This window comes from Macrotis lagotis, chromosome 7, assembly GCF_037893015.1.
Source record: "Macrotis lagotis isolate mMagLag1 chromosome 7, bilby.v1.9.chrom.fasta, whole genome shotgun sequence".
NCBI classification, from domain to species: domain Eukaryota; kingdom Metazoa; phylum Chordata; class Mammalia; order Peramelemorphia; family Peramelidae; genus Macrotis; species Macrotis lagotis.
Window position 1 is genome coordinate 22,786,672 of NC_133664.1, and position 17,072 is coordinate 22,803,743.

The 17,072-nt window shown below is 40.3% G+C and overlaps 1 protein-coding gene across 1 annotated transcript in view; it reads left to right on the plus strand.

Annotated features, from left to right (window-relative positions):
• Positions 1-1,934: 1,934 nt before the first annotated feature.
• GADL1 (glutamate decarboxylase like 1) overlaps positions 1,935-17,072 on the plus strand; it is a 194,888-nt gene continuing 179,750 nt past the window's right edge. Inside the window, exon 1 of the mRNA XM_074195631.1 lies at positions 1,935-2,036. Coding sequence (XP_074051732.1) covers positions 2,030-2,036 — 7 coding nt within the window. The 5' untranslated portion in view covers positions 1,935-2,029. The remainder of the gene's footprint in view (positions 2,037-17,072) is intronic.

Consider the following 17,072-nt stretch of genomic DNA (forward strand, 5'->3'; position numbering starts at 1 on the left):
TGTCAAATATGTAAAGAATTACCATTAATTCCTTGGGCCAGCTTTTCAATTTTAATGCTAGGGCATATGTAGGCTGTCCCTAGCCTACTTCTTTCTCTGGGAAAGGAGGACTCTATGCTGCTGATCAGAAGACATCCTTTACCTTCCTGTCTATTGTGATCATTTTTCATTTGACACAGAATAAGAAAATATATTCATGGAGGAAAAAATATAGTACCTTGTGTTCAAATGTTTTATATGGGAATCATAAATTGAAATCAGTGTTCTTTTTGCTGACATTTATAAATTGTTTTTTCTCATATCTACAGCTTAAAGTTTAAGAATGGATAAAAGGAAACACTCAAAGAAGAACCATCTTCTGATTTATAATCAAGTGACCCAGGTGTAAATTCTACAGCTAAGACTTATTAGCCACCTGGCTGTGACCACCTCTTCCAGAGGCAAGAACATTGACTTTGGAGTCAGGGAGTCTGGGGTCAAGTTGCGCCTCTGAAACCTACCCTCTGTGGAACTTGGCCAAGTCCCTCAGTCTCTAAAGGTCTATGTCCTTATCTGTAAAACCAGGGGGCTAATACTGGATGTTCTCTCTAGTACTTTCCAACCCTAAATCTAAGGTCCTCTGAACCTCTCAGTTCTCTGATCCTCTGAAGGTCAGTGTAACATTTTTCTGACTCACAACCTCCTCCCCTCCTTATCAAATTTCCTCCCCACCCCTATGTCACACATACTCTCACACTCACTCTCCCTTGCACTACCAGAGCTCTTGAGATCCGGCCAGTCTCAAAAGCCTGAAACTCGATCCTAGCAAAGAGATTCGCTTTGAAAGTTCCTAAATAAAAGAGAGAAGTACTGAATGGTCAGCAGGCCCTGCCCAGCCCGAAAATAGGCCTCTACTAAGCAAGCTGGCCAAATCTGGCAAGGTGGCAGGGTCTAAATATCAACGGGCTCAGCTTGCAAAGCAGGACCGGACTGGGAACCTGCCAACTGAGGAACAAGCGGGAACCTCGGGAGCTCAGGCGCCTATTGAAGCTATCTTAAAGACTGGGGGGAAAAAAAAGACCAAGTCCCCTTCTAAAGCATCATGTAGTCCAGATCCTCCCTTCCCCAAGAAATGGAGGTTGAGGTGGGGTGCAGCTTTTGTGTGCTGCCTTTTCCTGCTCCTCCCTACACACACACTGTGACTTGCACGCCCATCTATATTAAGCACCAATTATCTTTTAGAAAATGAGTCTGAATAAATAATCAATTTATTCATAATAAGTAGTAGAAGGAACTAATAATAATAATAATAATAATAATAATAATAATAATAATGATAATCCCCTGATCCTAGACTTCTACTGCCTGCTCTTCTTGCCCAAGAAGGTTCTGCAGCTTAGCAAATTGAAAGAACAATTGCTCTTGGAGTCAGAAGACCAGGGTTCAGATGATGCTTCTGACTCTCACTACTTGCCTATGTGACCTTGGCCAAGTCCCTGTCCTGGCTTGAACTCAGTTTCCCCATACGTAAAAATGAAGGGGACAGACTAATTAATTATTGTTGCTTCCTTCAATTCGAGGTCTAGGATCTGTCAACCTTCCTGCTAGGAAAACTGATGCATCTTGGGGCTCAAAGGAGTTTCAGAAAGGGGGCCACAGAGAAGAGTTGCTGATAGGGGGCAGAGCCCGGCCTGAACCTAGTAGTGCAAGGCGTGCGTGCACTTGCACGCCTGGCCTTCATGTTGGAAGAAAGAGAAGGGGTGGGGGTGGGGTGTTCCACCTGCAGCTATTTGTCACTAGGCTCGGGGACGCCCAGAGGATCCCAGGGGCAGCCTCAGCAGTAGCAACAACAGGCGCCGCCCTTAGACAGCTGCGAAGGTAGCAGCGGGCTGCCGCAGCCAGCGGGGAGGTGCCAGAGTCTTCCTCTCCTTCCCAGGAACTGCAAGCACAGGCTTCGGCTGCAGCCACCGACACCCGTAGCAGCAGCAGCAGCAGCAGCAGCAGCAGCAGCAGCAGCAGCAGCAGCAGCAGCAGCAGCAGCCGCAGCCAGATGGAGGGTAACTCAGGAGACACTTCCCCTTGCTTTTCCTAACCCCGGGCCCTCAGGGGGTGAGAGAAAGTGTTTGGGGCCCATTCTCCCCGCCCAGCAGGCTCACACCCTGCAATTAGCTTTGTGCCCCCACTCCCCCTAATCTTGATCTGATTTTCCCTTTTCGGGGTTTAGGGGTGAGAGTGGGGGAGACTGAGCCTGGAGACATAGAATTTCCCCTACTTTGGTGGGAGCAGGGTGGAGGGAGACAGCCTGAAGTTATGTCCTTCCTCCTGGCCTTTTTATTTTCTTCTTCTTTTCTTCTTTTTACTTCTTCTTCTTTTCTTTCGTCTCGTTTCTTTTTTTTACTTTTTCCTCTTCTTTCTTCTTTTTTCTTTTCTTCTTTCTCCTCCTCCTTCTTTCTTCTTTTCTTTTGCACCTGTTGAAGAAAAGTACCCACCCAGCCTGTCCATATGGGGCCCAGCCCCATGCAGGGGCTACAGTTACTTGGGCAAAGGGGAAGAAAGTCAATCAGAAGCACAAACTATCCTAGGAAAGAGATTTACTTGGAAGTTTCTAAATAAGAGAGAGAGGAGTACTGAAGGCCAATTGGGCAAAGATGCTTGGAACCCAGGGAGGAAGGAGACGGAGGAACTCAACTAAAGGGGGAAAACTGATGGGCCAAGTTCTGGCAAGTTTTGCTTTGGTGGTTTCTGGGTCCTGCTGATGGCATTGATTTAAGAGATGGGTACCTGGTCTTGTTGTGATTACTTGGGGATCTTTGCTAAGGCGTTAGCTCCTGGCTTCTTGAAAGACCAGGAGTCCTCAAGGAATAAACTTGTCTTTGAATCTGAGAGAGGTGCAGCTCAGACTGTACTGAGAATTTCCTAATGAGTCCTTGTGAAAGGTAAGCCCTGGAGTGCTTTGTGTAACCAGGGAGGTTTGTCTGTGATCTTTAGAGGCCTGGCTCCAACAAATTGGGGCTTCTGGTTATGAGTGGGAAGTGTCAGGCAAAGCAACAATGGATTGTTGATAAGTAAAGTTTCTGTGTTTGCGCATTTCTGGCTTTTCCAACTTTCAAAGACAGTGGGATCTGCTGAAGAATAACTGCCAATCATTGAATTTTGCAGTTTCCCTGGGATAGGAAACCACAACTAGGCAGTGTAGGGATTATTGGCAGGCCAGACTTCTTGTAGTCTGGTAGACACCGAGTTCAAACCCTGCTTTGGACATAAATTGACTGTTAGACCCTGAGCAAGTCACTGTATTTTTTAAAATGGTTTCCTCATTTGTAAAACAAAAATAAGAATAGTATTCTCTTCAGTGACTTTTTGTTAATACAAGGAAGAAACCCTCCAATATAATGCTTTTCCAACTGCATGCCCTTTATCATTATTAGTGGTCACACTTATTACATTGAAGATTTGCACCTGCTCAGTAATTTGAAGAGATGCCATGAAGGGACTTGCCCAGGGTCATAAGGCAGTATGTGCCAAAGGCAGAACCAGAGCTTCTGGATTATATGGCTAACTCTTTCTACAATACCGAGGCTGCTTCCCAATAACTCACTTTTATGCAGCTTCCAAGTATGTAAATTGCCTCACTGGTAGGACTCCATTGACCATTAACAAGGAATCTGTCAGTCAGAGCTATACGTTTTATTGTTCTCACTTTACTGATGAAGAAACTGAGGCCTGCCTGAGACAGGACTTGAGCCCTCCCTCCTAGTCTAGTCTAGTATTTAATTGTTTTGGGAACTATTTAATACAAAGTGACTTTGATTTGGTGGTAGATAAAGGGGGATGAGGAAGAGGGGGGACAGAAAAGACATGATTACCTTCTAAAACCCAACAACACATGAAAAATTGACAGTTCAATCTTTTCAGAACCCATGCTTAGAAGAGATGTTTCCAGGCTCAGGATCTCATCCGAATCTTCCATGAGGAACACAGAACTTGGGTAACCTCAAACAACTTCCTTCCCCCATCTGGACCTTGAGTTTTTAATCTGTAAAATCAGTATCTATAATGGATGTTTCCTTCAAGGGCCCAAATCCAAGTGAAACTGGCAAACAGGCGTTTTAGCCACCAGAGAAGCCTTCCTCTTCTCATTTGTCATTCAAATCACTCTTGGTGCAGTTCTCCTTGATTTCAATGTCCTGCCTTTCTGAGACTCCAGATAGAACTGGGCCAACTTTAGTCTCTTCTAATGAATGTAGCTTTGCCCACGGTGCTGCTGTTGAGTCATTTCAGTTGTCTGACTCTTTCGGACCCCATTTGGGGTTTTCTTGACAAAGATACAGGATGGGCAGCTCATTTTATAATTTTTTTTTACACATTTTACAGAGGCAAATAGGGTTAAGTGACTTGCCCAGGGTCATACCAGATGGCTTGTACATGTCTGAGGACAGGTTTGAAGTTGGGAAGGTGAATCTTACTGACCCCAAACCTGGCACCCTATCCACCATGCCACTTAGCTGACCAGGCTTTGGTCCATATTCCTGGTGGAAAACAAATAAACAAATCAAAATCATTTGGGAATTTGCTTAGATCATTAGTCTAGATCTGGAAGAAGCAGCCATCCAGTCCCCTTTATTTTACAGATTAAAAACTCTAAGACCCAGCAGGGGAAGCAAGTTGTTTGAGGACATACATGGGTAGTAAGGTTGCCATTTTTAAGGGAGATTCTCGCATTTATAGCAAGTGAGTTTTCCATTGACTCACATTGCATTTCCAATCAGCTTGGAAATTTTCACCAACATTTCAGTGAAAAATCATCTGCCACCTCCATTAGCTTCATGATTGGTCTATAATTGCAGGATTATTTCTTTGCCCAGTTAGATGATGGCAAACCCAAGTTCCTTTAAGAGCAGAGATCTATGAGGATTTGTGTCCTGAATGAGGCTGTGAAATTGATGACTGGAGATCCAGCCAAACTCTGGATTGACTGTAGCTATATCCAAGAGACATTAAAAATGTGATGGTCCAGGTTTGATCACAATTAAATGGAAGGGGCAATAATACCATTATTGGGATGAACATATTCCAACGGTGTAGGGTACCAGCATATTTCCTCCAAACCCCCAGTAGTTTTCCAGATACATTTGGCAAGGTAGTACAATCTGAAATTTGAGAAGTGTGTTAAATGATCTGTCTTACTTGATCATGCCATCGTCTTGAATATCAATGGCATGCCTATAAATTATGTAAGATTATGATAGAGAGGGGCTCCTGTTGCATACTGACTTAATTCTCCTACCTTTAATGACTGTTCGGACTTTTAGATTTTACTTTGTCTGTGCCTACTCATGTGGAGTGGAATGGCAAGTTTAAGTATATAATCAAGACAAAAAAGGCCCTTTATGCTAAGGAAGATAAAATATTATCTTGGATTGATTCATTCATCAAGAGTTTATTAAGCAGCTATTAATGTGACAGATTTTGGTGCTAAGTGATGAAAGATAAAAAAAACAACCAGCAATCAGTTCTTGCTCCCAGTGAGCTTACATTCTATTGAGAGAAACAACATGAATACAAATGGGTAACACCAAATGCACAAAAGTAATAGGAGTGAGAGCAAAAGCCTTTATTAAGTGATAGTTACTGCCAATGACTGGGTATAGAAATAGAAAAGTGAAAAAAGTTTCTGCCTTTTGAGAACTTACATTCTAATAGGGAGATGATAACTAAGGGGCAAGATGACTAAAGAGGTTTGTTTCATCTGTGAAAGTTGAAGAATGGGGAGTAGTGCCATAGGGAAGTAATTTGGCAGTCCTTTTCCAATAGCAATATTATTGATTTAATTATGACTTCAGAACCTGGCCAGGGCTGTGAGATTGAGAGGGAGGGAGGCATAGATAGAAAAAGGTAGCTGATCCTTGCTTTTTTTTTTTTCGGTTTTTGCAAGGCAATGGGGTTAAGTGGCTTGCCCAAGGCCGCACATCTAGGTAATTATTAAGTGTCTGAGACTGGATTTGAACTCAGGTACTCCCTGACTCCAGGTCTGGTGTTCTATCCACTGTGCCACCTAGCTGTCCCATAGCTGGTACTTTTTTGACCCTGGTCACAGAGCTAGCAAATTTTGGTGTTGTGGGAGGCTGGGAGGTATATAAGAGGTCACTGTGAGCTAATGGGATGAGGAGTACACTGGATGGAGAAGTGGCTCTTGCCTTGAGGCTTGAAGGAAGCTAGGGATGCCACAAGATGGAAGAAGGGACAGAAGCCATCTATTATTTTTTCTGTTCAACTTGAGTCAAGATTCTCCTCTCACACGGTAGCTTTAATTTTATCTTGATGAGCAAGGCTTCTGTTTGCAAAGCTTCAAATGGAATGGAAGTTCAGTGGTGGAGTAGAAATGATTTATCTGGGAGCTCTGTGTCTTTTTCTATGACCTGTATAATGTAACAACTTGCATCCTCAGCTGAAAGACTGAATCCCAGCACTGCAAGTCGGAAAGAACCATCCCCCTGTGTATTGTTCCTCATTAGGAGAGTCAGCAGGACCTTAGCATCCCTCCTTTCTAGCCTGCTGCCTCTGGAGGGAATACTGATGAGGGAAGGAAAGGGAGGTAACTGGGGGAAATGAAGGAGACCCTGGCCTGAGTTCCCTTAGGAGGCTGCAGTTACTGTCTGGGTGGGACAGGATAGGAGAGGACCTAGGATGGACAGAGTGAGCCATGGATGTACAACTGTGGACCAGTTCTTCCATGCTCCCCCAAAGCAAGGAGAGATGTTTTGCATCCCCGAATTTTCTAGGATTCTTCAGCATCCTTTCTCTGTACAGACTTTTAGATTTTACTATGTCTGCACCTCCTCATGTGGAATGGAATGGCAAGTTGAAGTAGTTAAGTAAATAATCAAGGAAACAAGTCACTTTATGCTAAGCAAGATAAAATATTATCTTGGATTGATTCATTCAACAAGGTTTATTAAGTAGCTATTAATGTGTCAGATTTTGGTGCTAGGCGATGAAAGATACTAAGGAAGAAAAGATGCTAAAGAAGAAAAAAGACCAGGTTTGTGTATGAGTGACTGTCTTGTGTAGACGCCTTGGTGTCTACACCAGATCACCATTTCAATTAAATTCTATGAGATGACATAGTACATTAGGATGGAAGAGGCCTTAGAGGTTAATGTTTTACCCTGTGAAGGAATATATTCTACGATATTGGTAACAATATCTACTTGATATTTCTAGAGATGGGGAACTCAGTAACTTAGAAGGAAGCTTATTTCATTTTGGAATCATTCTAATTATTAGGAAATTCCAATGCCTCTGTATATAACTTCTTTTTGTGAATTATAGGATACTGGATGTAAAGCAGAACTCCATCTTAGAGACCATCTAGTCCAAGACTCCATTTTACCCATGAGAACATTGACTCTGCCATTTAATATCTTTGTGACATTGAGCAAATCATCTGACTCTCTGTGACTTGGCTGCCTCATCTATAAAATGAGGGAATCAGACAGGATGGCCTTTGGGGTTCCTTTCAACTCCCTATATGTGATCTTGTGTCTCTAGATCTTGATCTATCATTAATTTGCCATGGGATTTTGGTCAAGGCACTTCTAGTCTCTCTGGGGCTCAGTTTCCTAATTTGTCAAATGAGGGGCTCCTTTCTCGCTTTCTGTATTCTTCCTATATTCTACTATTCTATGGCTCTGTTCATCTTCTGCAGTGGAAAAAAAACAGGACTTCAGTGGTCTTTATTAGGAGGTTACATTATCATGGCATTGACAAACTAGGCAGGTACCAGTTGCTAGGCATCTTTGATGGAGAGTTGGGTACCGATGAACTGAATGTGCATGAGAAGTATCCAGAACATTGGAATCTCCCTTGGAACTTCCCTGGGCTTTTGTAGACCAGCTTTGTCTTTGTCTTGTTCAGTTCCAGGCTTGTATAGCACTTTCCAGTCATCCCCAGCTATGCCACTGTATGAGACCCTTCCCCTTTATGTGTTGTCTTCCTCCATTGAAATGGAAGCTTCCTGAGGGCAGGGACCACTTTACTTGTTTTATTTCTATTTCTAACTCTTAGCACAGTGCCTACCTGGAACATAAAAGATTCCAAATTTAATGTTGCAGCTAGTTTGTTAGCAAGTCTTAAGAACTTTGCCTTTTAATGCTACACCTTGTCTAACTGCTTGAAAACAATGCAGAAGAGTAATTCAAATCCTAGGTCATAATAGGAATAACTAAAATGGGCTCAGTCAACACATTTATTATATGTTAACATATGCTCAAACACTTATTAAACTCCTCTTACTATAAGGCAGGGCCTGTTCTATTGAAGAAACAAGGAGAGGCAAAAGTAAAGTCACTGCCATGGACTGCATCTTATTCCAATTGGAAAGTGAATGGGTAAATAACCACATATCTCTAAGATATAGACGGAGTATATGTAAAAGAGGAGGGGGTAGTAGAGGAGTGGAGGAGGAAAGGTGGAGACCAGAAAAGGTCTACTATGAAGGGTGGGATCTGAGCTAAATCCTGATGGAATCTCAGGATACTAGATGGAGAGGTAGGAGATAAAACATTGCCAGGGCAAAGGTGCAGAGGCAGGAAATGTCTCATTTAGGGGGAGAAATAGCAAAGAGGCTAATGTAGTTGGATGTAGAATGTGGAGAGGGAAGTAAAATATAATAAGACTGGAAAAGTAGGAAGAAACCAGGTTGGAAAAGGGTTTAAATGGAACATGGAAAACTTTTGCATTTGATCTAGGAGGCTACAGCAGTTTGTTGATTAATGGGAAGTAACATGGTTAGACTTGCACTTTAGGAAAGTCTCTTTGACAACTACATTTCAGTTTTGCAAAACTCCTCTTTACACATCTTTATATCATTCATTTATCACAGCAATCTTGTGAAGTAGCTCTTACAAGTATTGGAATTCCCATTCTACTGTTGAGAAAACTGAGGCTTAGAGAGATGACTTGACCTACCCAAAATCACTTGCCTAGTAAGAGCTGGAAGGAACCTCAGATCTTGTTAGCAAGATTACCAATGTCTCTACCATCCTGCCTCTTCAGAAGGGATCGACCCAGAGGTTAGCCTCTCTTGGGTATCAAGGAAGCCAAAGAAGGTCAGACAGCCATTGTGTCACTCTGTATACACAGTATGTCCAGGCAATTCATTTAACATATAAAATCCCTTCCAGCTTAGAAATTCTATTTAAAAAGAAAGCTATAGTGTGATAGTAAGGAGGTCAGGAAAACCAGGGCATTTCTGATGATATTTCCACTCCCTCAAAACTAGAACAAATGATGGAAAGTGATATTGGTTGTAGTATGAGAGTCATAACCAGAGGCTTAAAAGAGATAACAAGTTCAGGATCTCCAACTGGGAATGGACCTCAGAGACCATTTGGAGGTTGAAGAATCTCTGACCAACAAGTGGTCAACCAGTTTTTGTTCAGGGATCGCAAGAGATGGAAAACCACTCAAGGCAGCCCATTTCATTTCCAGCCAGCTCTTGTGAGTAGGAAGTTTTTTATTGCTATCAAGACAAAATTTGACGGTAATTCTCACCCATTGCTCCTCAATCTATCCTCTGGGATCAACAGAATACACTTCTCTTCTTCTATGTGACACCTCTTTAAAATCCTGGAGGCCAGCTACCTTGCCCTTTCTAGACATCCTCTTTGCAGACTGGATATCGGCACTTTTTTCCCTTCAGCCTTCATATACCATAAACTAGAGGTCTTTCACCCTTGAAACCTATTTACTCTAACTCACTTCATTGTTTCAATGATTAACTCAAAAAACTACAGAGAATTAAATTCTCTAAATTTTCTAGCTGTGTTTTGACCAGGGTAGAGGAATATTAGGTTACCAATTTTGGACACTATTTTATATTTATGTTTTTCCTAAGGCAGCCTGTGATTCCATTAGCTTTTTCGTTTATCTTATCACAAGTCTTGATTCCCATTGGACTTAGAGTCCATTTAATTTCTTGGATTTTCATGAAATCCTAAGTGTAGAGTGGAATGGACCCCAGAGGCCATTTAGTTCAATTCCCTAATTTTACAGATAAGGAAACTGATACCTGTGGAGGTATAGTGACTTACCCAGATAAAATATTGTTTAATGTTGTCTCTCCCAGCTTATGATATAGAAATTGATTTTTAACCCAAATAGAAATCAATGATGATGATGATGATATAGCATTGATATATTATTTTAAATATATGTAAATATCAAAATATAATTCTTCAAAGTGCATTACAAATAATTGACTCATTTTATGCCCATGACAACCCTAAGAAGTTGCTCCTATTATTATTTGAATTTTGGTGATGAACATTTTTATAAGACGGTCCATCTAACAGTTCTAGACTGTTGAGATCTTTTTTGAATTCCCACTCTCAGGATAGCTAGGTAGTGCAGTGGTTAGAGCACCGGCCCTAGAATTAGGAGGATCTGAAGTCAAATCAGACCTCACACATTTATTAACTGTGTGATCCTAAGCAAGTTACTTAACCCTGATCGACTCAATTTTCTCTTTTCATGTTTTAGATGTCCCTCGCAGCTTTGTATCTTGAGCAGATTTTGTAATTACACCATCTCTGCCTTTATCCAAATCATTGATAGAACTGTTAAACAACTCAGAACCTAGCTGGGCTGCTCTCCCATAGCCTTCCTTCCAACTTGACTAGTCTTTGAGTATGGCTATTCCACCATTTCCAATCCTCTTATTTCAACTCTCTAGCCTACCTCTCTCTGTTTTTCCAGAATGACTACATGAAAGACTTAGTCAAATGTTTGGTTAAAACAACAAACCTTGATCAACTTTATATATAGTAATCTCCTGAGCTTCTAGTCTAGAAGCCCTGTCAAAAGTGAAATGAGCTTAATTGAACATGATCTCTTCTAAATGAACATCAAATATTTTAAGAGTGGGAGAGATAGAGGTAGGAGATGTTCAATTGGGGAAGACTTTATGAAAGACAAAGAGGATCAGGGGTAGCCTGGAGTTTCTAAATTTGCTTTTTTAAAAAAATAACTTGATAACTGTATTTCAACATAATTCATTTCCTGTGCAGTCTTACGTGTTTTAGATATTTAAAAATATTTTCCTAGAAAAGAGGCCATGGATTTCACCATAGTACCAGAAGAATTTAGGACACACATAGGAAAGTTTGCCCTTCTGTTTTATAAGAATATGCAGATTGATTTTATCCTTCCTTTCCCCAAAGCAGAGATTCTTCAGTATTTTGGTGCTGTGGACCTTTTTGGTAATCCAGTAATAGCTATGGATTCTTTCTTAGAAAAATATTTCTTGCCTACATTCACAGTTGGAGAAAATCTAACTTTCAGTTAGATATTAGTGAAAATAAAGATGTAGTTTTTTCCCCTGATTCATGTTCACAGATCATACGAAAGACCTGGGTTCACATCCCAAGTCAAATAAACTTATTTGCCTATAGTATGAGTCTGGAGGAATCCTAAATTCATGTATTAAAGCTGGAAGAGACTACCTCATTTTACATATAAAGTAGCATATGGTAGCATTGAAGATTCAAACTGCAGTCTGATGCCAAATGTAGCATCTTTTCCTCTCCAAGCCTCAGTTTCTCCATCCGTAAAATAAAGATATTAAAGAATACACCTTCAAGAGCTGTTGTGAGGATCAAATGAAACAAAACACTTTGCAAAACTCAACTGGCTATGTATATGGACATCATTTTTACTGTTAGGATTCCATTGTGTTGTAAGGGTCAGAAGTAGATGAAATGGGACGCAGTTCATTGCCCAGATTTCCCACATCAGTGACATCTCAGATCCATTGGAGTATTTCAGTATTAGATAGCATGAGCAATTAAAAGGAATTTTCTTGATACTGTAATTATGTCCACTTGCAACTTAAAAAATAATCATTTTGATTAAAAATGAATTTTCTTTCTGAAATATATATTCTGTACTTGGGTACATCTCATTTTTAACAGTTTGCCTAATGTAATTCCACTTTTTCTGAATTACATTGGGTCATTATTATGAATATAAGTTCAGAGATTAGAGCCAAAAAAAGGTCTTAGAAAATTCATGCTCAGAAGTTACTCTATTTCTCTCTTCCTGCAATTCTCAGGCTATTTTAAGTATTTTCTTTATCATCAGAAAGGAATATCCTCTTCCTCTGTCTCAAAGTCACTTACTGTGCACACTGTGTTAAGTCCTGGGAATGCTGTTTTTGTCCTTTGTTCTCGAAGACCATGATATCAGGGAGGTGATGCCTTGACAATCACATGAATTGGATTTGAGTGAGGGGGGCTGTGCTGAGTGACCAACCTCACTTTCTCTCCAGTCATCTGGGCCCAGTGGACAGATATGGATCAGGATAACTGGAGATGGCCCTGGATGTGAGGCAATCAGAGTTAAGTGACTTGTCCAAGGTTACATAACTAGTGAGAATCAAGTCTCTGAGTCTATATTTGAACTCTTGTCTTCCTGACTCCAAGAGTGCTCTATCCATTGTGCCAATACAAAGAAAGGGAAAAAGCAGCCCCTGCCTTGGAGTTGCTGCTCCTAGTTTAATAGGAGAGACACCAGGCAAACTATGGACAAACAAGCTAGAGATATACTTAAATGGAATTGACACTGAAATTAAAAGGGATTGGGAAAGGTGGTCTTGAAGGTTACACTGTTGGAGAACAAGCTCTGGTAGGTTCTATCAAGGTGTTCAGGACCGGAGAAATCCAGTGAAGGGCTAGCTGCCTGGGGACCAATCCTACCCATCCAAAGAATGCATTGCTAGGCTGGCCACAAGGTGATGTACTCTGTTCAGAGCAGCTCTCAAGACTATCTACTGACTCATAACTTAGAGCAGTGGTCTGATAAATCCTCGGGTTCCCTCCCTATATTATATAGACCAGGGAAAAGGGATAACTGAATCCACAATGTTATTGGATTACTCTGAAATGCAGAGATACCCTAGGAAGATACTGAGCCAGGATCCATCCATCCATCCTTCCTTCCTTCCTACCTTTTTTATCTTCCTTCTTTCCTTCTTTCATTTTCCTTTCCTTCCTTTTTCTCCATCTTCCTTCCTTCCTTCCTTCCTTCCTTCCTTCCTTCCTTCCTTCCTTCCTTCCTTCCTTCCTTCCTTCCTTCCTTCCTTCCTCCCTTCCCTCTTACATTCTTTCTCCCCTCTTGCCTTCATTCCTTTTATCACCCTTCCTTTTTTCTTTCCTTTCTTCCCTCTTCCTTCTCTCCTTCCCTCTTGCCTTCCTTTCCCCCTTATTCCTTCCTTCTTGTCTTCCTTTTTTCCTTTCTTTCTTCCTTTCTATCTTCCTTCCTTTTTCCCCTTTCTGTGAGCTGGAGTTCTGAGAGGATGTTCTGAAGAGTATTTAGGTGAATATGGGACATGAAAAGGGCAGGAAAACTAGATAGTAAGTTCCTTGAGGCCTGGACTTGCATTATCAGTGCCCTGGATTTTCTCTGTGCTAAATGTATGGACACTCAGTGAATTTCAATGACTTCTTGTCTTTTCCCATTGTTATAATCAGTAGACCTTGTAGTATAATAATGAAAAAGTTACTGGACCAAGAGTTGAGACAGCCCTAGGTTTGAATCCTGCTTCTGTAATTTGTTAACTGTGTCACTGCAGAGAAATAATTTCATCCCTCTGGGCTTCAATTTTTCTCATTTGTAAAGAATAGAATCAGCACTAGCTCTTATTGGGAAGTCTGATGAATCTGAAGAAGAAACGAAAAACTCCACCTTTCTTCCTTCCTTACAGAGGTGGGAGACCAGGGGTGTGGAACATGGTCTATATAGCTGAACTTGGGTATTTTGGCTAGTTTCTGAACTGCTTTTTATCTCCTGTTCTTTTGAAGAGAAAGCAGAGAAAGGTAGAGGAATATATTTGGAAGTGGAAGTATATAAAAAAAAAAGTCGAAAGCTATCAAGCAAATTTAAAAAGTGATTTTATTTACATTGGGGGCAAATATGCTCCAAGGGGACCTGAAAATGCATCCAAGTACCCCATTTTGAGTTACACTCCATTAGTCCTTTCTCTATGATTTTGGGTAATGTCAACAACTTCATTATTGCTATTGTTATCGTTTCCATTTTAAATAATTCTCTAGGTACAAATAGAGAAGCTAGAATGGATGCAAAATGTTAATCAGTAATGCACCAAGTAAATGGCTGCCTACTTCTGTCTATTTGATTTACTTACACGTTGATGGTAGATATTATTATCAAGAAGGCAGTGTTAGTGTGATTTATCTTAATTAAGTGACTAAGGATTTCTATTAAGCAGACTCTTATCCTGGAGTCAGAGCCTGCTAGAAGTAGAAATTCTCTCATCTAACCTTCTCCACCCAACACCCCCCCCCCAATTTTACAGATGGAGCACTTAAGTCCCAGGGAGGAGGAGACCCAGAATTCTATAGAAAATCAATTGCGACCAGAACCACATCTCCCATGAATCAGTGGGGCACACTTCTTTTTTGACTTTTCTTTCTACAGGGGAAGGTATTTAGAAATATTCACAGCATGGGTAGGCAAAGCATCTGTAAGGTCAGGGGAAACTGGTATTTATATATCTTTTTTTTTTAGTTTTTACAAGGAAGTAGGGTTAAGTGACTTGCCCAAGGTCATACAGCTAGACAATTATTATGTGTCTGAGAGTGGATTTGAACTCAGGTCCTCCTGACTCCAGGGCCGGTGCTCTCTCCACTGTACCATACATTGCTTCCTGAACAACTAGGGGTTTCTTGATCTCCTGCTTAGAACATTTAAGTTTCCAGAAGCATCTTGGTAGAATCCATTGTGGAGTGGTGAGATATGTAAATAACTTGAGACAGCCATGTGTCATTATGAAATATTTAAACCTACTCGGATGATTTCGCTGCAGCATTGTTGGGCTTTAAATTATTTCTTGGTTTAATTTTCATGGCTTTTTAATTTATTGCTTTACTTTCATTTGTTCCAGTTTTTTCCCAAGTGATGATAGTCCCATTTCAGCATTTTTGCTTGTCATATTTTTGGTCTTCTAATACTTGATATTGACTTCCAAAATCGATAGCAACTTAGATTGTGTTTTAGGATTTATAGTTTATCTTTTCATTTCCAATGTCTTAAAGGGGTTAAAATTCCACCCAAGTCATATTTTTACCGTATAAACATTTTCACCCTGATTGGTTCTACCGTACTACTAGTCTATTAGTACCAGCTTTGAAATTGGTATAGAGACAAGATTTTAATGTAAACTGGATTTCTGACCTTTGGATACATTTTTACTTTTTTTTCATACTTTTAGCTACTGACTAAAAACAAAAAGAAAACAAATCTTTTTAAAAAAATAATTAATAACATTGGCATTTTAAAGTAATGCACTTTAGAAAACTTAAAATGCTATAGAAATGTCAGCCATTAATTCTTTTTTTCTTTTTCATTGGTCATTTCTTCCTAAGTCCTCTATCTCTGATTTGAACTCATATATCAGAAAGAAAATTATTTAAGTCAAATGAACTTCACTTTAGAGCTCCTATGTCCTTTACCTTTCCACCAAAAGGAGGGAGATATGATTCCTCATCTCGGCTGCAGTAAAATGGAGATCAGGACCAGTTGAATTAAATTGCTTCTTAAGATTGTTTCTGTTGCTATAGTTATTGATTAAATTGTTCTCTGAGGGGTGGCTAGGTGGCACAGTGGATAGAGCACCGGCCCTGGAGTCAGGAGGACCTGAGTTCAAATCCAGCCTCCGACACTTAAGGACCTAGTTGTGTGGCCTTGGGCAAGCCGCTTAACCCCATTGCCTTGCAAAAACTTAAAAAAACCTGTTCTCTGGATCCTGTTTACTTCAGTCTTCATCAGTTCAGATAAATCTTCCCATGCTTTCCTTAAATCCTCACATATCATTTCTTTTCTCCTTATTTTGGATTTTTTTAACCAAGCTGACTCCAGGCCCAGGGCTCTATCTTCTGTGTCACCTAGCTGCCCCCATGTCATTTCTTAAAGTGAAATAATAGTCCATGTCAGAGATATAACACCAGTTGTTCACCCATGCCTTTAATGGATGGGCAGGCACTTCTTTTTTTTTCTGCCCCCCCAAAGTGCTGCTGTGAATGTTTTGGTATATATGGAAGCACCAACTAATTGGTACTGACTAGAACAATTTAGAATGGAATTATACTCTAATAATATGCACCCCTAAAACACATGTTGATTGTAGCTCTCTTAGACTAGAGGATTCTTTTTTTAGGTTTTTTCAAGGCAAATGGGGTTAAGCGGCTTGCCCAAGGCCACACAGCTAGGTAATTATTAAGTGTCTGAGGTCGGATTTGAACTCAGGTCCTCCTGACTCCAGGGCTGGTGCTCTATCCACTGCGGCACCTAGCTACCCCCTCGACTAAAGGATTCTTAAGCATGGTCGATGCACTGGGAGTCTTAATGTTTTTTTTTCTTTTAATAACAACATGATCCTTGGCTATCTAATAGTACCCTCTGATTCTTGAAACTTGAATGAACTATCTACTTTAATGGGTAAACAAATTGATGACATAATAAATAGATTTTGAATTTTGAACCTCAGTTCAAATCTTACCTCAGACATATCTAATAGCTATATGAACCTAAGCAAGACACTTAACCTCTTTATACCTCTATCTGCAAAATGGAAATAATAATAGCATCTAGTTGATAAGATTGCCTTATATACATGCTGGCTATAATCATTATTATATTATTAAATACACTTTATGTTGTGAATAATATTACATATATGTGTTAGACACAACTCTACTTGGATTTTTAAATGCATCTTTCCCTTGCTCTTTTGGTTAGTCATGATTTTAATACTCCCAAGATCAGGATAGTCCAGATTTATAATCAGAGGGCATCACTGGAAGAAAATTTATATTAAAGAAAATGGTTTTTGTAGTGGGGAGAAGTTTGAAATCATTGAAAGTACTGCAGGATCCACACACCTGTTGCCCAAATGCTAGACATTTCTTTCTGCTTCATTGTGGGTCTGGCTCCTTGCTCATCTGAGGTATCTATACTAATTATATATTCACTGGGGAGATAATAGTGTGCATCAAATTCTATGCCGCAACATGACT